Source organism: Apium graveolens, chromosome 4 (genome assembly GCF_009905375.1).
Source record: "Apium graveolens cultivar Ventura chromosome 4, ASM990537v1, whole genome shotgun sequence".
NCBI classification, from domain to species: Eukaryota; Viridiplantae; Streptophyta; class Magnoliopsida; order Apiales; family Apiaceae; genus Apium; species Apium graveolens.
The window spans coordinates 157,982,572-158,005,200 of record NC_133650.1 but is presented as its reverse complement, the minus strand read 5'-3'; the positions used below and the strand labels follow the sequence as shown (position 1 = coordinate 158,005,200).

The 22,629-nt window shown below is 35.1% G+C and overlaps 1 protein-coding gene across 2 annotated transcripts; it reads right to left on the bottom strand.

The window, feature by feature from the left end:
• Positions 1 to 3,178: 3,178 nt before the first annotated feature.
• LOC141720388 (crossover junction endonuclease EME1B-like) lies at positions 3,179 to 14,034 on the bottom strand. Of its 2 annotated transcripts, none has more exons than XM_074522774.1 (12): positions 13,740 to 14,034; positions 12,955 to 13,119; positions 12,737 to 12,810; positions 11,320 to 11,502; positions 11,089 to 11,242; positions 10,343 to 10,452; positions 8,096 to 8,271; positions 6,496 to 6,559; positions 6,277 to 6,395; positions 5,818 to 5,907; positions 3,733 to 3,847; positions 3,179 to 3,462 (listed from the first exon to the last, which is right to left on the bottom strand). In XM_074522774.1, the coding sequence occupies exons 1-12, from the start codon at positions 14,005 to 14,007 to the stop codon at positions 3,283 to 3,285; spliced, it is 1,698 nt and encodes a 565-aa protein (XP_074378875.1). In that variant the 5' UTR covers positions 14,008 to 14,034; the 3' UTR covers positions 3,179 to 3,282. The 2 variants fall into 2 exon arrangements, with proteins under 2 accessions (XP_074378875.1, XP_074378876.1); XM_074522775.1 differs by having other exon boundaries at positions 3,371 to 3,508.
• Between the last annotated feature and the right edge of the window lie 8,595 nt (positions 14,035 to 22,629).

Sequence of the window (22,629 nt, the reverse complement as noted above, 5' to 3'; positions counted from 1 at the left end):
GGATAGCAGCTGATTAAAGGAAAGAAGATCGAGACAAACATAAGAAGAGATATGCATGAAGAAGGAATTCTATGAAGAATAGAATACTTGGAAGAAAAAATATCTGATTGATATATTTTAGGAAGCAGAATAATATTCCATATCAATTAGCGATTATCTTGTAACTGTGTAGTATATAAACACAGACATAGGGTTTACACTATAAGTGTTATCATATTCGAGAAGATTATTCATTGTAACCCTAGCAGCTCTCGTGATATTTGTTCATCGCTGAGAGGTAACAGTTTCATACTGTAACAGAGTTTATTGTTTCAATAAAGTTTGTTTTCTGTTACTTGAGTTATTAAAGTTCGATTTGATTGTACTTTACACTGTATTCACCCCCTCTACAGTGTATGTATGACCTAACACTAGCCATTTCAAGTATGTATCTATGCCTCCTTTCAACTCTGGCATTTTGTTGTGGCTTGTATGCACATGAAGTTTGATGTACAATGCCTTTTTCTGCATAAAACTGCTTACATTTCTGATCTTGAAACTCAAGAGCATTATCAGATCTCAGAGTTTTGACTGTTAAAGAGAAGTGATTTGAAACATATGCAGAGAAACTCTGTAGACTAGCCAAAAAAATCAGATTTGTGTTGCAGCAAATACAGCCAGATCATCATAGTACAGTCATCAACCAATGTTAGAAAGTACCTGTACTTTCCTCTGGTACAAACTCTATATGGGCCCCAAATGTCAACATGAAGCAACTTGAAAGGCTCATCTGCATGAGAAGTACTTTTAGTGAATGGTAATTTGGTAAACCTGGCCAATGGACAAGTCATACATTCTAGGCCTTGAGCAGCAATTTTGATGGACTTTATCATCTTCAACTTTGTTAGAGGTGCATGTCCCAACCTATTGTGCCATAATTCTGTCTCAGCATTGCTTTCTGAAAATATCTTTGAATCCTCAGCATTAATATGTAAGCATTCTTTGTAAGTTTCATCTGTAATGTAGTACAGACCATTTCTCAAACTCCCAATTACTTTGATTGTTTGAGACTTGAAATCAAGTACATAACATTTATGTGGATGAAATATGACAGTACATGCATTGTCCTGAGCAAGTTTGTGAATGGACATTAGATTGTGATTAAAATTTGAAACATACAACACTCCTTTGAGTTTAAGTCCATTCTTCATTTGCACTTCACCAACATGAGTTATAAGAGCAACATCACCAGTTGGCAATTTTATAGTGCTCTTAGAAGGAACCACAACCACATTAGTCAGTAAGGACAGATTTGAGGTCATATGGTCTGTTGCACCAGAATCAACAATCCACTCTTGATGATTTACTTGAACAATATTACACACTCCCATTCCAGAGAATGGACTATCAATGTCCACTAATTCTGATGATCTGTCAGAAGGAATTATCTTAAGAAACTGCTCTAATTGCTTTGCAGTTATTGTCACACTTTGATCATCATTTTGAGCAACATTCACCATTCTATCTGACTGATTTCTGTTACCACCAGCATATTTCTGAACTAAACCTCCTTTCTCTTTATGTCTGTTGTGCCACTTTGGATAGCCAATCAGACTCCAACATTTATCCTTGTTATGACCTTTTTTGCCACATTCTGAACAAACACTCAACTTGCTCACATCATTATGAACACGACTATACATGACGGCTATTTCCTTGCTCGAAGAATTATTCAGTTTCAGAGTCTCTCTTTGTGATTCCTCTTGCTGAATAAATGAGCATGCCATTTCTACACTAGGAAGTGGAATCATCATCAAGACTTGACTCCTCTGAGAACTATATACTTCATCCAGTCCATTCAAGAACTGGAAGAGTTTAGCCTCTTGTTTCTGAGTATCTAAAACTTTCAGTAATGCAGAAATCTCAGCAGTTATTGTCCCAATTGCAGGTAAACTACTCATAGACTCAAGTTCATCCCAGACAACACTAATTTCAGTATAAAAATTCTACCAAGGATCTATTATTATGTTGCAATTGGAAAAGCTCTCTACTAAGTTTATATCTACGTGAACCATTAGTCAATTGAAACCGTGTTTCAAGCAATTTCCAGATTTCACTTGCAGAATTAACAAACAGAATAGATTTCTTAATAGCTTCAGAAATGTTGTTATGGATCCAGGATATTACCATATTATTGCACGTATCCCATTGAATTACTTCTGTTGCATCTGTTACGCTTCGAGTTTCAGATCCGGCAACAAAGCCTAGCTTTCGCTTCGATGCAAGTTGAATCTCCATTGAACGTCTCCAGGAACGATAATCTTCTGCTCCTTGAAATTTTGACACCGTAATGGACATAAGTCCATCACTTGGATGCAGAAACAACGAATTTTGCATATCCGTAAATGAAAATCTACTCCCAGACGCCATCGTCAGCACAAATCCTCAGATAAATCGATGAATATCACGAAAAGGTCAAGTAAATCTACCACATATTAGATTATCAAACCAGATGATCATCAAATGATTTGTAATCGATCGATAGATCACAACAACAATGAACACTCTTCAATTCATCAGTACACAAGCTCTCTATGAACACTATACGTAGATCTTAACAACTAATCTCTCACGTAATCAAACTCTGATACCATAAAGAAAAGATAGTGATTAAGCAATGAGAGAAAACAATGTTCTTGATCAACTGTTTACACAAGCTTAAACCCTTAGCCAATGACTCTGAGATTCTTATACCAGCTAGAAAGGACAGGAAATGACAGTCTATCATAACAGAATTGTAACTAACTTGACATTGTCTATTTACACAAATGACCCTGAACTATCAATCAAAATTACTAATGTATCCTAGCAGATCATGACCTCAGCTTATGACCTCAACTGCTCTTTGCTCTCTTTATCGAATGTAGTAGCACATCAATTAGTACTTAAAAGAGATTCAGTTTCATATTATACCAACTCACTTTTAAGAAAGCCACACATGGCAAAAAAAACATAACAAGATTAACAATGCATATCTAGCTGCATTTTCCACTGCCATGATTCATGAACACGAGTAACACCTTTATTTGATATTTTAGCATATGAGAATCAACATGCAGAGAGCCTCATGTGCATAGCATCACAGAAGCTGCGGCCTAAATATTGACATGTAATAACAATTCCAAGCAAGCAAGCAGAATTGAGAAACAAATGCAATTGAGATACATATACTCTACTGAAAAGAAGATGGTGATGACAGGGTCAAAATCTACATCTATTTGCTCATTTGCAATTTGCAATAGATCAAGAAGATTGAGAATGAAAGAAATCAGCACCGTTTTCAACATCATCTGTTTTAGTGTTCCCACATTGTGCCATTAATATTCTATACACTCTCTTTGAACAAATTTCACCTAATCTTCTATCCTCACCAAGTAATCCTTCAATTGTCAAATCCTTGAGTAGAAATTCTTTTTCATGCACCTGCAAGTACACAAAATAATCAAGGGGGTTCAATTTTGGCTTAGTCCTGCAAGTACACAAAATAATAAGGGGGTTCAATTTTGGCTTAGTCATAAATTTGTACAACAGTACATTACAACTTGATTAATTTAAACTCTTCTTGAATGATCAAGATAATTTTATAAATTCTTATTGGATAAGTATTACAATCGGTAGTGCATGAGAGAATCGGTTGCCAGGACAAGTTAATTAACTTCTAAAATAAAGAAAAAAAAAACATATAATACTAACCGATTTACTCGGATCCATATATACACGCAGAAGGGATTTCATTGTAGGGTATTTTTTCCAGATTGCAATGGCAAATCGTGGCTGAACCTTTGGAATTGCTACCAATGCTTTTAACCTAGGAGAATAAAGGTAGTGTCAAGAGACAAAAGACAGCATTTATAGCAGTTAATGAAATAATGAACTTAAACAAAGCTAGCAGAAGCAGAACGTTTACTTCACAAATTATTGGACAAGTCTGGCGAAAATACAATGATCATTAATGATTGAGGTGTGCAAAAGTATCTACCACGACAAAGCGATGGTGGATAAACACAAAGTTGAATAAGTCTCATATATGTATATATATTTTTAAGGATTGGGGTGAAAAAAACTCAATCGGACGATCCTTCCCAAGATGGCAAAACAATACACTTTTCTCCAATAAAAAAAACTATGCCAAAGTTGTAAACTTCTTTGCAAGTATTGAATATTTATTGTCATCATTATGATGAGTTACAGATTTGGGTACCAAGGCGACCTCTGTGTGCTTTGCAACCATTAAGAAGACAAGTTTAATATCTATGCGAAGTGCTCCAATGAACTATAAAACTAAATACACATTTAATTCGAAAGGGAAGTTGGCATGTCATTGCTTTCTCACTTCACCTGGGTGTGGTATGCAGCATGGAGGGTACGCCCTGGATTAAGACTTGAAGTTCGTTTACACAGTACGAGAAAGATATAGAAAGTGTTCCGTGAGTGAGTCTCTTATCTTTTTTCTTTGACAACTCCTCCTAACTCGAATGCCTCTAGGAAAAAATCTGCACGAGATCTAGGCAAGCAGAACTGGGCGGGGGAATTGCTGTTTCAAGCGTCACTATAGCCTACTTTATTCCATTCCCCCTTCCCACTATAGCTTCTCCCATTCCTTATTTCATGAGATTTTTAGTTAGAGGTAAAAGAGCCCAAGACGCGCATCAAGGAAAAAATATAATACATTGGAGATGCCTCTCTTCTAATTCAACATATTGGAACATGGTCTATGTCCCTCTTCGGATATTACTGCCGAATGATCAGTAAAATATACATGAAAAGTTTAAATATATATTAGTTATGTTTTGCTGAACCTTGAACATATATTAGCTATGAGAATAAAATTGTGTTATTCTGAAAAGTCAGCTCATATAAGAAAATCATGTAATTTTACAAAAATAATTGTGTTCTGCTGAACACTAGATATGGGTTGGGCTAAAAAAACATCTTATGTTGATATTGGTTCTCTAAGTTCTAATTCTGACCAAAGTTCAGATATGATCCTTACCCATAATATACATGTGAGCATAGTATATTCAAAATGTACTATGTAGATCTTGGCACAATTTAAAGGCCAGGCACAGGTCCCCCTAGAACCCCCAATGACTATTACTCTTGGACCTCTATTAAAAAGAATAAAATTACGCCTTCGTTTCAAAATTCTTAAGATATTAGATTAACTGACCAACTGTAACATCTTCTCATTCCTGCTACTCCCCCTCTCTAGCAATATGAGAATCTGTATTTTACTTGTTTGCTAATGATTGAAGTTAAGAATCTAATTTCTACAAGTTTAGTACCTCGGAAGACTATCGACATGAGAGAATAAACACGCCAATAATTTGTCTACATTAAAATACAACACAATCCTAGAATATCCTTCAAGAAAAAAATATAAACATTTACCATAATACCTAAAAAAGTTCCTCGCTTATATAAGTGACTTGTATACTTATATAATTATACATGACAGATGACTCTACATATCACAAAAAAAGATGACTTGTTATCAACTTGTAATCCAGTTTATGTAGATTTACCAAAAAAGGAGTTTGAGCATGCAAATCGCAAAATGATGTTCTTATATTTTACTCTTCAAAAAAAAAGCTTGTACACTATAAGATCAATGACTGAAAGCACGTAATGGTTATTCTCCTATTGACACAAAGAATATCAACTTCAGAACTATAGCAATCCATGGCCACACAATTTCAGCAACAGAGAGTCACTGCTTGTACAATTCTTTTCAAGAAAATGCAATTTTTATGGAGAGCATTTTAAGCAAAAACTTACCACAAGTTCTTCTTTATGAGAATTTTGTCAGGGCAATCCTTGGGGACAATTGATCCGTTGGCATTTATGGACAGTGGGGTTAACTTCTTTCTGAGATTAATACAAATAGCATAATAATTAGGAAAAAATTAAAATTATATTAACATCTGACATGGATTCTTTATAAAGCTTCTGGGAGTAGTAACAAAACATATACTCCACCCATTCCAAAGTTATACATTTTACACAAGTCAGTTTGTTAAAAAATTTAGCAGTAAGTATCATATTAAGAATGGAACAAGTCACCGTATAGAAACAAAAGTATAAAGAATTTTTTTACGCCTTTGTAGGATTACCCTCAAAAGATAAACCAAAAATACATTTTGAGAGGAACATAGGTACTAAAGTTAAAGATTTGTTATTGCCTACCTTTTGATTTAAGAATGAGAGACAATTTTCTGAAACATCACCATATATTACCTAAATTGGCAAGACGCTAGGCTGCAAGTCAAGCCAACAACATGTTCTGCTAATTCAGCTTCATCTATGCATTGCCTTGAATGTACTTTTGAAAAATGTGTGGTCAATCTTGATAGCACCTATAAGAAGTTTGTATTAATGTACGGAATATATATGAATTTGAGGTTAGCATTCCAGCTCAAAAGAGAAAAAGAATTTCCAAGGCATCATCCCACAAACCTCCTCAACAGGAGGACGCTTCCAACCACTGAATTTGTTTGGGTCCTTGTACTGCCCTTGTTCCCTAAAAACATTTTAGAAAATCTAGGTAACATCACGGTTTTAAAAAATATATATATTCAAAGTTAAAGATTGTGATTATATAAAAATTAAATCATGTCATTAGGTTTGCAAATAGTGACTGATTGCATAAGCAGTATAAAGATTACGACTGAGTCTAATAAGTCTATTTTATGGATATAAACCTCCAGGACTGGTAGACTTGCAGCATACATTGCATATCTTAATATTTCATACAAGTTGTATTAGTATTTTTAATAATTTACTCATGACAGAAGCCCTTCTTTAGTAGGAGGTGTATTAATTTACATATAGACGATGCATATGTAATTATGTACAACGTGAAGACATTAAAAAAACAGACAAGTAACAAGAGAACCAGCCATTATGGATGAGGATGGGAAAATGAATTGCATCATTGTGGTAATAAAAATCAAGAGATATGCATCAACCTAGAGTTCTTAGAACCAGCTGTCACTATGAACAGTTAGATCATTTTAAAGCAGACTTGTAGTTGTAGAGCACTAGGAAGAAAGAAATTAATATCAATTGGTAGATATTTAAGAAACCACATTTAGACTTCACCATAAAAAATGTATGTATATCCACTGTAAAACAATACACAACCCTCGTTTTCTTTATCTGCACATGGCATCATCGTTAAGTTACAAACTGAACTGAGACTCGTAATATTTACCCATCTCAAATGGGCCAAGTCAAACCAAATCCAGGACAGCCACACATATCTGAGCAAACTGATCTTGGTGGCGGTAATAAATTTTTGGGTTGGAACAGCTAGGAGTACACCCTTTTTTCCAGAAACTAGGAAGCACAGACACGGCAAAAAGGGCGCCATATGCGTGTTGGACACGGCCGACACTCCGACACACCACATGGCATGTCGCCAGAAAAACGGCAGGGAAATAGCTCCGACACGGGGCAGACACGCGACCTGACAGCCCAGGACTCGGCCCACCCAAAAAAAATGCCCAATACCAACTGATTTTACCCGAATTGTGCGACATTCTCATATTTCATATGTCCAACTCTGTTTTCATCATAAATTCACTACATGTGGAAGATGTTCAAGAGACGGCAAATCTCTTTCTTAATGAACCAGAAGTGGAAGCTGCACTTTTTACACGAGATAGACATTCTTCTATTAAGTAAAATATATCGTAGTTTAATTCATCATTAACCGTGAAAGAAACTTTTATTACTACTAATTCACTATGAATAAAGTTGTTCAATGTTTGACATAGAAAATCGTATATTTTTTTACTTCTATTTTTTTGTTTCCGTGTCCCGTATCCAGGACTCTTTACTAATTGGCGAATCCCCATGTCCCCGTAACCGTATCCCATGTTTCCGCATCTGTGTCCGTGCTTCCTAGTCCGGCATCAGGTTGCCATGAACACAATGGTATCGATACAAACATCAAAAGAAACTCACAAACCTCAGAGATTTTAAGTGTAATAAACCTGGGACAGTGAGATAAGTTGGTGGCACAACAAACGTGAAAAGAGAAAGATATGCTAACCTTTTATTGATGTATGACTGAAGCTTGTTAGTAAGGTAGCACACTGTGTGAGTTGGATAGCGGCTTTGCACACGTGAAACATGACCCATTAAAGACTGATTCATGACAAGATTACAAAACTCATCTGCCTCGTAGACCAGCAAAACATATGGAATTTCAACTCTACTGGGGGGAAGCTAGAAAACATGAGTAAATTATAAATTAGGATTCAAGTAATTGAGCACCATGTGAAGCATGTAAAAAGTAGCAACTTTATCTGTTTAAAAAAAAGGATAAATAAAGTTTGACTGTAAGTAAAAAAACAAGGTGACTTATTTTGAACTCAAACTCGATGTGATCCATTAGGTTACGTTAAATAATAAAATTTAAAATTTTCTTGGTTCATGGATAATTAGAAAATTTCACATGTGTACTTACTTACAATAAGACAATCATAATAATTTCAAAGGGATCAGTTTGAATTTCAAATTCAAAATTAGCTTTGAAGTTTATTTATCTGAAACAGTTTGAGTAAATTTTATATGTATATTATATAATGTAGGACCACAACTAATAAGAAACTAATCAGAAATAACAACAAAAACAATAATAACAAAATTTTGGGTGACCCGGAAGAACCCTTGAATTCTACAGCTGCAAAATTAAGAATTACTGATATAAACCAATAAAAGTGTAGTAATTCAATTCAGTTGATCATATTCTATCATACTGAATATGCGCGGACATTCCGAAATTTAAATAAGTTGTAATAAGAGGAAACCTGTTCAAACTCTATATAAGTACTTACCTAAAAAAATTGCTAATAAGAAAAAAGCTGCTAAATCAACTTGGTAATCCTATCTTTTAACTTTAAAAATTTTAAGCTAACTGCTAAACTTATCATTAATGAATATGAAAAATATACGGAAAATTATATCTACTAGTAAAACAATAAACCATTATTATATTTGACATGTGATCTTTATAATTCACCTCCAATTGGAGAAAACATGATCTCGAGTTCTTGTACAAGGCATGAAATATGAACAAACCAAATGGTATCAATTATTCTTTGCCATAACACGTGAAGAACCATGGGTCCAAAGGAGGAACATCATAGAACAGAGAAATAAACATTTTAGGCAATGCAACTATTTTCCAGGAATGATGAACGCGCTCGACAAAATATTGCAACACCTTCCTCAAAAATATACTTCTCTTGTATACTTAGGCCTCTTTGACCCCAAGCTATGTAAAATTAACAGTTTCAGATTACTAAAAATATGTTCAAATTGTTTCTTACTTTCTGCAAAAAAAAATCGCAATAACTCATGACGTGACTGTATCATGGTTCACCACTTCAATATCAAGTCCTTGGAAACTGTAATATGCTCAATAGATTAAGTTAAAGCAGCAGGTGTTTTCACAAAATTGGATTTTGCTCAGTGTTGGTTTAAGTAGGAACTTCTATAGTCTTTGTTTATATATCTTTGCTTAGATGACTTATTGGGGTTATTAAAATCTAATTTCCCAATAGATCGAGAAATTCTACCCACCGAATAGTATAGTCATTTTGAATTTATTGTGAATGCTACAATTTTTATGTCACTATAATAAAAAATATGTATGTGTATATGCTTCCTCCACTCGCTAAAAAGTTCATTCTTCAATAACTCTAAATTTCGCAATTCATTAGGATTAAAAGATTAATAAAAAATATAATAAAAGCTCGCCAAACTTTGCATAAAATATTTGACACAATATTCATATTTCTCTCGTCTGCTGGACAAAAGAATTAAAAAATCATTTTTAACCCTTCTTCTAGAGTTGTATTACCATAGTTTATTCATGTACATGTTTAATTTTTGACATGCATAGCCTTCATCCAACATTGCATCAAAGTTGATAAATATATAAACCCCGATTGGATGCATACTTTTGCTACATCATTTAAGAGATAGATAGCCAATGCTCTAGTGAACTTTAAAGTCCTCAAGGTTATAGAGATTTGAAAATAAAAATACTAATGCAAAACAATAGGTATTGAGTTAACAATTTACTGATTAAACTGAAGTGTGCAAACTCATAATGATAAATATACTACTGCAAAGCAAAAGTATTGAATTAGCAATAAGTATTGAGTTAACAATATACTAATTATACAGTAACAATATACTAATTATACAGAAGTGCACCGAACTCAAAATGGTAAATATGGCATATAAGAATAGTAGCGGATACACAGCTTAAAAGAAATCCAAGAGCTACCTGTGAAATTTCATCTGGAACATTCATCATCCACACGATGGATCTTTCAATTGGATTTGATGTTATACGGTATGCAATACCTTTTTCTGAAAACCTGCTCAGCAGACTTCCTACATTAAGAAAGGAAACACTTGCTCAACACACAAAAGAAAGAGATAGAAGAAAACATCAACTACCTTGGCTCTCGTATTTCATATCTACCACAGTTTAACACGCTCAAGCACCACGGAATCATAGACATAGGTTACTGCAAAACATGATGGCAATCATGGCATATCAAAGATATAGCTAACAACCCATCTAAAAGGTTCCCCCAGGTTGCATCCCTGATAGGAGTATTTTTTTTCACAGAAAGCAAGCTATTTGTGTTTATAAGTTACTTGCCTTGACATAATAAGAAAAAAGAGAGAGAAGGGAACATAACCATTTATTCGAATTTACCAAGTCGAAATCAGCAATTAGTATCTCGCAATTATACATGGAAGACTGCTTTACAAGTAGTAGTAGAGGGATTAAAGAGAAATAGGAATCATAGAATCTATTTTAAAATATATTAGGTGGTGGAACTCAGAACAGGAAAGCGGAATGGTATAATTTTAATCTCAGAAAATAAAGATAATACTGCAACTTGGAAGCTCAGCCTGAACTTTTTTTCTGGCTATTCAACTCAATAGCAACCCCCAACACGGTACTGCATGACAAGTTGACAACTATGGCATAAATTGTAGGATAACAAGAAATCATACCTCCAACTGATCCTATTTCTACTACTTTAGTGTCAATCTTAGCCACTATGGACTTCAGAGCAAGCTTTCCTTTTTCCCACTTTTGCTTTTCTTTCTGAACTTTCTTCATCTCAAGAGCTTCAGCTTTCAGTGCTGCTTTTTGCAATTTCTCTCGCTGTCAAATATCAAGTGCATAGATTTATCAGATATCCATATTTTAACTGATCAATTACCCATGGTGACAAGTCTTACTTCTTTCTGAAGTCTCTTCTCTTCCATCATACGAAGTTTATCCTCTTTTGTTTTCCTCTGCTTACCCTTCAGTTTGCCCATGTCATTTTCTTCGTTTACTTCACCTCTACTTGTACATTCAGTTCTCAAGACATCAGAGAAAGGATGCAGCTCATCCAATTCTTGCTCAAAATGACCATGCACCTGAAAATATGGAAAAAATAGATAACATGTAACTACATGGTGGTAAATGTGTCATTTATAAAACACTTACAACATCTCCTATTCAAATTACAATTATATGTAATAAAAAAAATATTATATCTCCCTAATGATATAGCTATAATTTTTTAAAATATATCTTACTGCAATTTCTTTATTACAAGGTATCCATATGAATCTTCAATTTTTATATTTTTTGTCCTAAAGAAATCAATAACAGAAGATATATATTCCTTCGTACTATTCGAACCACTCACAATTTAAAGTAAATTTCCAAATACATTACATTTTGGACGATTTGATCGGTAGCAGACCATACTTTCCTATCTTATCAAATTCCTATAGATGTTATTTTCACCCAATCAAGTCATAAGTCGCTTATTTGGGTCATATGTTAACAATACATCTTCTGTCCTCATGTACCTGCAGCAAGCAGTTTGGGACAGAGGATGTATAGTTTTATATATATTAAATTACATCTACCCATACAAAGATTCCCTTTGGTCCAAATTCAAGAACTTGAAGAGAACAAAAGTGTACATGTCATGTTATAATGTTATAATTTGTCAATGTTCAAAATTCAAGGAATCAGGTCCAGAATTTTGGGCATCCACTATGGAAGCTGAATTTTATTTCCCATTGTGTTCTCATGTGATGTGATGAACTTGGTCTTTCAACTAAGCTTTCCGACGCGACATGTATGTAAATTATTTTATTTTTGTATTAAAATTTAATCTTTTAAAGCAAAAAAAGGAGGGAAAAGAGTATCACGGAATTTAAAAACAATTTAATGATAAGGTGGTAAATCCAGGCCCTGTTAAGAAAAAAAAAGCCTTCATTTATTTTTATATTATAAGATCAAATGGGTCTCATACACAATAATAATTATCACAATTTTTTGATATATAAACAAAAAAAGGACAGCAATAAATTGTGTTTCATGTGAGTAAGATCAACATTGACTATTTACTATTAAATTATTAAACGAGGCAATTTTGAATAATTCGTAAAGTACAATACGAGTGGATGGATTTGCTACAAAAATTTCATGATTCCAAATTTCAGTATATTTATTCTGTGCCCTGATAAGTACATATATAGTGTCTATAGAAATGTACAAAAAAATATATAAATCAATCTACAGATATATCCATCGTCTGATCAAGAAAACATCCTTCAAATAGAAATAAAATCAAGGTTATAAACTCAAAGGTACCTGAGGTATTTCATATTCTGGATATGTTAGATCCACAGACCTCTCACCATACATTGGTGTCACGCTAACATTTCCTGAAAAATGATCCAGTAATTTCAAACACAAAGTAGAAAACTGAAACAAATGTCTTCATTGCACAAACAAATCAAATATATGACCAATGTAGCTTGTTCAAAAGATATAGTCAGTTTGCTTCACAGAACAAACGGATCACAAACCTTTATTACCAAGAGAAAACTGTGATTCACTACATCTAGAATCAAATTTGGAATAACTTTCTACTTCAGAAGTAGCACAAGGCACTGCATCTTGCTTTCTATTTCCAGCACCACCATAGCTGTCTGATTCATTATCAGACTCCAAATGAATCAATTCAGCAATTCCTGCACTTCCGGAAAAAGATAGCCAAAAATTAACAGATGGTGTTGAATTGTTGATCAATCATTACCAGTTATATAAGCTAAATAGATCGGATCAATCCTCATGAAATTGAAGCAATGGAAGAACATACAAGGCATTAATAAAGTTCCAGGCTGGTACTTGTGAAGTAGTGAAGTAATATTTCATAAAGTCCAAACTCATTAAAGCTCGATTACATCATAATTATGTTCAGTAAACAGAACAAGTTACCCACTTAACTCTTTGCAGGAGGCAAAAGTCTAAGAATACGTGTATGTAGTGTAAATTATGTCATGGACGTAGTTCAAAACAAGAAAATGTAACAAAATGTAGTCATTTTCCGAAATCCATGGTTATAATGCTTATGGCACTGAATCAGTATTTCATTAGCAGAAAATCTAGGTTGCACTTGAATAAATTAATTCACATCACATAAACGGCTTCACAAATAATTGATAACCAAAACTAGATAATAATATAAAAAACGTGATATTCAAACTCAACAGATATTAACTACCAAATATAAATGCGCAACACATTTCCGACTAATCTTACTTGAATAACTAAAAATGCAAAATGCTGAATACGAATACAATTAAAATACCGGAAGGTTTGGGATCGGAGACAATTTTGGAGCAGCGAACAACAACAGGACCGGAATTGTGCAAAAGAGACATCGGAGTCTCGGGCGTAGAAGCGGAGGTTTTGCGAGGAGTAGGATCATCATCGATGAGGAAGACAGCGGCGGTAGATTTGGAATGGAAGAGAGTTCTCCGACGCTTGGAATAGAAAGAGATCGGAGTTGAATCGGGGATTTCTAGGGTTTCCGTTTCGTCGTCGGAGAGAATGTTTACAGGGTCTGGTTGAGACATGTTTCACTCATTTGTAATGGGTTGGGGGCGCCCGCCTCATTTATTTAACTTTTCACGCCCTGTTTTGGGTTGAATTTACATGATTGTTCCGTACAGTAATTATCAATTACAAGTTTTACTTTCACTCTATTTTGTGCAAATAAATGTGTTTCACTTGTATTTCGCGTAAATGAATGCATTTAATATGTATATTAAGTGATTTTACAAATGCAATAAAAAATCAATTTAATAGTCAAACTCTCTTCTTCACTTTTTCAAATAAAATGATTGAAAAAATTATTTTTAATCGGCATTATCTTAAATTATTTTGTATGTCCTTAAGTGGCGATCGTCTATGTATTAATTTTTAAGAGATTTTTTCATTCGGAAAGACTTCAAATTTCGCCAAATTTTTTTAATGTTTCATGGTTAATCATGTAAAATAGATTAACAAAATAATAACAAAATTTCAATTGATCCAAAAATAATTTTGCAATTACAATTTTTTAATTAATAATTAAATGAATAATACAATTTTTGTTATAAAATAATATGACATATGTACATGTTATGGATCAAAAACTAAAGTATAATAATTGCTGTATTTATTACTAAGGAACGTGAGTTTCGAGGCTCGATTTGACTGCTCTTGTGTTTCGTGACTCAATCTGCCTTAACAAGATGCCTACGTACCTTGCTGATTGCCAATGATCAAGTCAAAAAAAGTAGTTCTGATTTGTGGGGTGAGCCCCCTTATATAGATGTTGGGGGTCCTTGAATTGGACTTGGTATAGGAGACTTGGTAGCCAAGTCTCATAATTAGAATGGACTTTGGAGTCCTAAGTGGCAGGAAACTGATTCATTATCCTTCTAGGTCCCTTAGAGACTAATATGCAAGGATTTATGTCCTTATTGGGACTCTTCTTAAAAGCTGATTTTTCCCTTATTAATTAATTACGAAATTGATTAATATTCAGGGTTTTGGGCCTTCTTTGTTCCATCAGACCTGATCTGGTCCATCAGGCCTGATCAATGTGTTAACCTTTTTGGTCTGAATGTCATACATCTTCTTATTGGGCCTAGTAGCCCAAATCATGTATAATTAATGTAATATTTAATTACGCAATCAGGATTTATTTATCCCCTATCATTTGCCCCCCAACTTTTGGGAAACCGTATAAGATTTCGCAAAAGTTAAGTTCATTCATTCCCTTACAGGATATCGTTTTATGTAAAGTGTGGAGCGACCTACACATTTACAACGATTTGCCTTGTACACGGCTTAAGGGTTAAAAAACTTCCCTATTATTTTCTTACCTTTTCTCCCCTCTTTTTAGGAATTTTCTGGTATTTTTAGGAATTTTCCCTGTACTCTCGAGATTTTTCCAAATTTTCTGTAATTTTTTAAAAATATTTTTCAATTTTCAGCCCCTTTTTCGACCAGGATCCTAGTCGAAAATTCGACCCGGATCCTAGTCGAATTTCGGGCGAGCCTTTTAATCCTGGTCGAAGCATTTCGACTAGGTTCCACGACCTGGATTTCGACCAGGATCCTAGTCGAACCTTTGACCTGGATTTTGGTCGAAATTTCCGTCCTTGTTTGATTCCTGGTCGAAGGATTTCGACTAGGTTCCACGACCTGGATTTCGACCAGGATCCTAGTCGAACCTTCGACCTGGATTTTGGTCGAGATTTCCAGCCTTATTTGATTCCTGTTCTTAAGGTTTCGACTAGGAATCACGATCAGGGTTTCGACCTGGATCCTAGTCGAACCTACGACCTGGATCTTGGTCCTCCTTAAAAGTTTCGTGTTTGATTTATGACCAGAATTTTGACCTCAATCCTGGTCTTATTGATAAGTGTTTTTCTGGCTTCTGTTCGCAAGAATTCGAACTGGATCCACGACTTCAATATCGACCTCCATCCTGGTCTTTTTAACCCGTATTTGTTAGTCCCTTAACAATGTAACAAGAATTACAGAAGGGGGTTGAATGGAATTCTTGAAACTTTTTCTTGAATAAAAATGTTCTAACTCAGATATATATACATATATAAGTGTGAATTGATTAGCACAATGCGGAATAGTTACTTGAAATGAATCAAAACACAAGTAATTAAAAACTAGAGTCTTTAAAAACTTTCTGGTGGATTTGAATGATTCAACCAGAGATATATAATATATATCGAGAGAACTTTGTGTGCAAAAAGCTCACAGCTGCTTACAAAATGATAACAACTAAGAATGAGAGAAATGCTAAGAATACAGCTTACAAATATTTCTCTCTTGGTTGCTTATTTTCTTTAGTTCTTATTCTATTGCTGCTTATTGGTTTATATATCACCAAGAGTACAAAGTAATAAGACTGGATAATAAAACAAAAACTATCAAGTCTAATACAATGCTACTTCATTACTCTATTCCACCATCTTTGAATATCTTCATAATAACATGGAAATGACAATGCTTCTTTGTTCTCAAAAACCCAGTTGAATAGGCTACCACATTCCATTTGCATACACTCGACGCATGTGACTGTGTTGTCACTGTCAACATATATTTGAATTCTTTATCCGTCGGGTTTATGATCATCCGTCGAGTTATTGATCATCCGTCGGGTTGTTGATCATCCGTCGAATTCATTGTTGTTTATCTGTCGGGTAGCAATCAGGCACTTGATTCCATTTCATATATGCAGAATTACAAGACATCATTTATGTACAATTAATCAACCTATTCTGCATATCTAGTTAAAGTCAACATGACTTAAGTACTACTGCAGATTCTAAACAATATGTATGCAGAAATGTGCTACAGACTTATTGTTACATAAGCTACTCACTCGACGGATAATAAGTCATCATCCGTCGGGACTAAACTGAGTTATCTGTCAGGACTATAATCCTTATCCGTCAAGTGCTACATTTTCACTAAGTAAAATCTACCAAGGTGTTTTGTTCATGAAATTATCAAGTACACAACATATACACAACAATCTCCCCCAATTTATGTCTACTGGAATTGTAGCCATAAATTAAGAGATACTTGATGATAACAAAACACCCTAAAAATACAACTTTAAAAGACAGTAGATAATACTGAAAAGTGCTTCAATTAACAAAATGTACAAAGTTTTGCTCATAGTCATTTTCAAGGTGCTCCTCTAGCCTGAGCAGATTTATCTAGTTCTTTGAAGGTCTGGATCTCTTTCCAAGCTTCCTGCTGTTTTCTTCAATCTGATTTTGGAGCTACCTGTGGAATTCCAGTTCATCAGATTCTGAGAGATTTAGCTTTTCTTGCATTTCCAAGAGAGTCTCATTGCTAGAGATGCTCAATTGGTCTTCTAATCTAAAAAATCTTCTCACTCCTTTGTCATCCATGAACTCCATTAGCCAGTAGGGACTTAGATGCACTCTTCTCCCTGTGTAAGGGATGATTAGAGTCTTTGGGAGTGCATCTTTAGCTCTAACACTCCTTAGTTCTTCAATCTTCTTCAGCACCAATCTTCTTGCAGTAACATTGAACCCAAAGTTCTTCTTGAAAGATGAATAAACCTTAATCAGTACAGCCTGGCTTTCTTGAAGGATCCTGTGAAGTGGCCACTGAATCTCCTTTCCTCCCTTGTACTTGAACACTAACCTTCAGGTAGGTTTCTGTATGCATCAATTCCTCTCACTTATTCTAGTTCATCTAGATAGAGATTTAGATCAGAAAACTCCTTGATGTCACACAAGTACATGTGATCTCCTTTGTTGACTTTAGATTGAGCTTTAACTAGAGATTTGGATTTGAGAGGTGACAACTTCACTTTCTTGACTGCTCTTGACTTTGTTCTTTTTGGCTTGCTAAGGATTGGTAAATTGAAGTCAGGAATTGGTATGTTCTCCCATTCTATTGGCTCATCCTTAGGCACAATAGGTTTACCATGAATGTTCCTGTAAGGATCCACTACCTTGATATCTTAAAATACCACAGAGGGTTTTGATGCTTGAGTTGTAGTTAGAGTGGATTCCTTGGGAAACTGATTCTCCAATTCCTTATCAACAATGTCCAGTTTCCTTTGGTTCTTTTAGCCAATTCCTTGATTCTTGGAGACTTCTTCTGTTGATCAACTTGCTTCTTTGGATCTTGAGATTCAGTGATTACAGATGACTGAACAGGAATTTGTTGTGATGAACTTATAGCATGTAGCTTGGCTAAGATAGCAATTTGCTCTTTCTTTTATTTAGCCTTTTTAGCATCTAGAGCAACTTGCTTCTTTTCCTGCTTCAATCTAGCCTTTTCTTCTCTCTTTGTTTGAGCAAATTGAGGATGTCCAGCCACCACACAAATTTCTTTCCCATTCCTGAAAATTTTAGCAATTCTCCTTTTTGATGCTGAATCAGCCGGATCTTTGTAGAAAACAATTAACCTTGACAGAAGCTTCTTTTCATGAGGCTTAGGTGTCTCATACACAGTATCCAAAAGGTTCTTCAATGATAATTTTGGATAATTTACCCTTGGTTTCAGAATTATTTCAGTCTTTGGAGATTTAATGCAGGATGACTGTCCCCTTTCCAAATAGTCCATGCTCATCTCATTCACAGAAATTTGCTTGACTTGAGAGTGATGGATGGATGACTTTATTGGCTCCTTGACTAGTCCAAACTTCTTTTGTATATCCTCATCAATTTTCTCCAGTTGATTGGCTTCAACTGCTTCATTTCAGCTGCTCTAATGTTAGCTGCTGCTTCATTTATCATATCTATACTGTTTGTAACTGGTGGCTTTGAAATAGTAATTGAAGGCACAATTAATTTACTGATTTGAATTTGAAGCTTCTCCCCCTCACTTGGTCCTTTCTTCCCCTTTTTGTTATCATCAAATTGGGCAGAGGTGGGGGTTTGAGCAGCCACCAGTTTTTGAAGTAAATCTGTCTGTTGGGCTTGATAGAGATGAATGGATGTTAAAGATGCTTCCATGGCTGACATCCTTGCATCCAAGGCATCTATCTTGGTTGCAAGATCATAATTTTTCCTTAATTGCCTCTTGATGTCAAGCATTGTAGCTTCTGGAAGCTTAGAGTCCATTTTGTCTGAAATGGCTTTCTTCATCTCCTCAATATCACCCTTGATGGTGTTTACATCCCTAGCATGTTGGAAGCCTTGAATTTGTTGAAGTTGCAGAGAGGCTAGATGTGCCTGAAGGAGCTTCTTGGTGCTGGCATTTGAAGTGGTTTGAAGAGCGGTATGTGTCTAATTGATTAGTTGGATCAGGGTTGTCTTGAAGTAGTGCTCATCATAGTGCTTTGAGAATGCCCATGATGGCATACCTGATCTTGAACTGGAACCTACTTCTCCCCCTATGCCCATTGTTTCATCTTCATTATCCCCACTTTCATCACCAAAGAAATCAGCTGAACTACCAGTCTCATAATCCACATCACCAGCTGTAGAGGGCAAAGCTGTGATGGCATCCTTAGCTCTTATCATAGACTGTGTGGTATGCACCAGATTGAGCATCCTTTCTGCATTGTCATTGCCCTGTTCAGCTAGAAGTTGATAAGCTGGAACAGGGTGAGTAAATGCCTCAGCATCGAGGGAGGTGGAATCTATAACAGCTTTAGATTGCTGAGATAGTCCCTCCCTGTCTGCACCCAGGACATCTAATAACTCACTAGCAATGACATCCATCCTTATAGCTCCAGTACCTGCATTTCTCTCATTTTCTCTCTTTTGTTGCATCAGGGTCTCACCCTGGCTCCCCACCCTCACACCCTTACCTTCACCTTCTAAGGTGGGACTCCTCTCACTTTCTTTTGCCAATCCTGAAGAAATGGATTGCATAATTTCACTCATTTCCTCTCCTCTTTCCTGGGAGCAACCCAGACTCTCACTCAAAACACTCTTCTCTCTCAATCCTAATAGTGACTGTACAACCACTAATTCTTCTGCACTTGAAATAAATGAAGTTTGAAGTTGTGCAGAGATACTCGACGGATTAGTGATATCCATCGGGTGATTGGTTTTGCTATCCGACGGATAACTGCTGTTTAGCTTATCCGTCGGAATACAATCACTACTCGACGGATGAGCAATATCCATCGAGAGAGTAGAAATGAATGAACTAGGAATGGAAACTATTCTGGACTCTGTGCCGATTGAAGATATTTTGGGCACAGATGATTGAACAATTTCTGAAAGAATGGGCAAGTGAGCCAACAAATCATCTAAAAGATGATACTCACTTGCATATCACCAAGATTACAAAGTAATAAGATATGATAATAAAATAAAAACTATCAAGTGTAATACAATGCTACTTTATTACTCTATTCCAGCATCTTTGAATATCTTCATAATAGCATGGAAATGGCAATGCTTCTTTGTTCTCAAAAACCCAGTTGAATAGGCTACCACATTCCATTTGCATACACTCGACGCATGTGGCCGTGTTGTCACTGTTGACAGATATTTGAATTCTTTATCCATCAGGTTTATGATCATCTGTCGAGTTATTGATCATCCGTCGGGTTGTTGATCATCCGTCGAATTCATTGTTGTTTATCCGTCGGGAAACAATCAGGTACTTGACTCCATTTCATTTATGCAGAATTACAAGACATCATCTATGTACAATTAATCAACCTATTCTGCATATCTAGTTAAAGTCAACATGACTTAAGTACTACTGTAGATTCTAAATAATGTGTATGCAGAAATGTGCTACAGACTTATTGTTACATAAGCTACTCACTCGACGGATAATAAGTCATCATCCGTCGGGACTAAAATGAGTTATCCATCAGGACTATAATCCTTATCCGTCGAGTGCTACATTTTCATTAAGTAAAATCTACCAAGGGTTTTGTTCATGAAATCATCAAGTACACAACATATACACAACAATATTTTTCAGGCGCCTGTTCGAAAGAACTCGAATAGGATTTACGACCTTAATTTCGACCTCAATTATGGTCTTTATTGGGCTTCTCCTAATCCAACTTGGATTGGGCCTTGTTTGGGCCTTTACTTTTCCAAATCCTTTTGGATTTGGGCCTCGTTTGGGCCTTCACTTTTCCAAATCCTTTTGGGATTTGGGCCTCGTTTGGGCCTTCACTTTTCCAAATCCTTTTGGGATTTGGGCCTTCACTTTTTCCAAATCCTTTTAGGACTGGGCCTCGTTTGGGCCTTGAGATTTATTGAAGATATTCTGGAAGGTTGCAGAACTTAATAACTTTAAAGATATTCTGGAACATTCCAGAATTTGGGCTTTTTCTTTGGGCCTTCAGCTTAATGGGCTTTTCTGCCTTTTCATCTTCCCTTTTCCCCTATGTAAAGGAGTAACTAGGGTCACTCATTTCTCACATTCTCATTTCTTCCCCTTTTCTTCTCCTAAATATCTCAGAGAAATAATTGTAGATCGGAGTTTTTGAGCCCCAAAACCTTTACTTAGAAAGCCAGTCCCTTTTTGCAGTGTTACTTCAGGTAAAATACCTTTCTCTCTTCTTTTCTTTTGCTCGTTTTTACATAGCTTATGTTTTAAAATTGTCTTCTTTTGCGCTCCTTTTTTCAGATGGCTGATAAGAGAATGACTTGTTTGGCCAAGATGAACGTGGCCAAAAAGTCCAGTGAGTTCCCCATTCGATCAAGGTACACTTCCTTGATTGATATGTTCAACACTCGAGGGGATGAGTACCCGTCTGACGTGCATCTGGATGCGCACGATCACATCAGTGTCTTCAGGAAAATTTATTTTAATTTTTTCCATTAAATTTTAATTATTGCTTTAATTTATTGATTATGTGTGTCGTTAATTATGTGTGTAATTCTTTTAAAATTACATGTTTAACTTAATTAGGACGACATGGACATAAATTTTATTTATTGCTTTAATTAAATGTTATATGTTGCTAAAATTATGTGTGTATTTTGAATGCATGATTAGACATAATTATAACAACATAGGGCCCCATTTAATTTTAAAATTCCTTAATTTTAATAAAAAAAATTCTAAGTGGGAGAGGGAATTAATATGAAATTAAATCCCATGGTCTCCATTATTGGTTGTAGGTAATTTAACATAAAGACGAATATAAATTATATATACGTCACCCATCGTGGCATGTAATTTATGGTGTCTATAATGTTATAGAAATTACTAGAACAAACTTCTTAAATTAATAAATTTTGAAAGGAATAAATACGGATTTTCTTTATTTCTGATTTGGGGCGATTTTGTCAAAAACGGGTTCATCGAACTTGTAAGGCTGTGGGTTTTAAGCGAGACCGATGTGACTCCTCCACTACCTGGAAATCAAACCATTGATGAATATTTAATTGAAGTATTCTATTCAAGGCAAAATTATGAATAATTGGAAGGTTTACATGCCACCCATCGTGGCGTACCAAGTTCCATAGATTTCAAATAATTTAAGATTTGATGATGGTATACACTTAGCTATGAAAAATAATATAGTCCACCCCAACGTGGCATATTGTTTAGTAATAGGACCGAAGTAACATTTAAACAAAATTAGGTGGTATACATGTCACACATCGTGGCGTACCAGAAGCTTATGGTGTTTATATGTTAGTGCATTAAATTTTAATAATTGTTAGAGGAATCAATAGATCTTAATAATTAATGCACCCTTATTTATGTGA

Coding starts and splice junctions, on each gene's coding strand:
- LOC141720388 (XM_074522774.1), bottom strand. CDS start 14,007: ATGTCTCAACCAGACCCTGTAAACATTCTCTCCGACGACGAAACGGAA. Junction 5,908..6,276: donor CTAGCGTCTTGCCAATTTAG/GTAATATATGGT, acceptor TATTAATCTCAG/AAAGAAGTTAACCCCACTGT. Junction 3,463..3,732: donor ATATGGATCCGAGTAAATCG/GTTAGTATTATA, acceptor GTGTACTTGCAG/GTGCATGAAAAAGAATTTCT.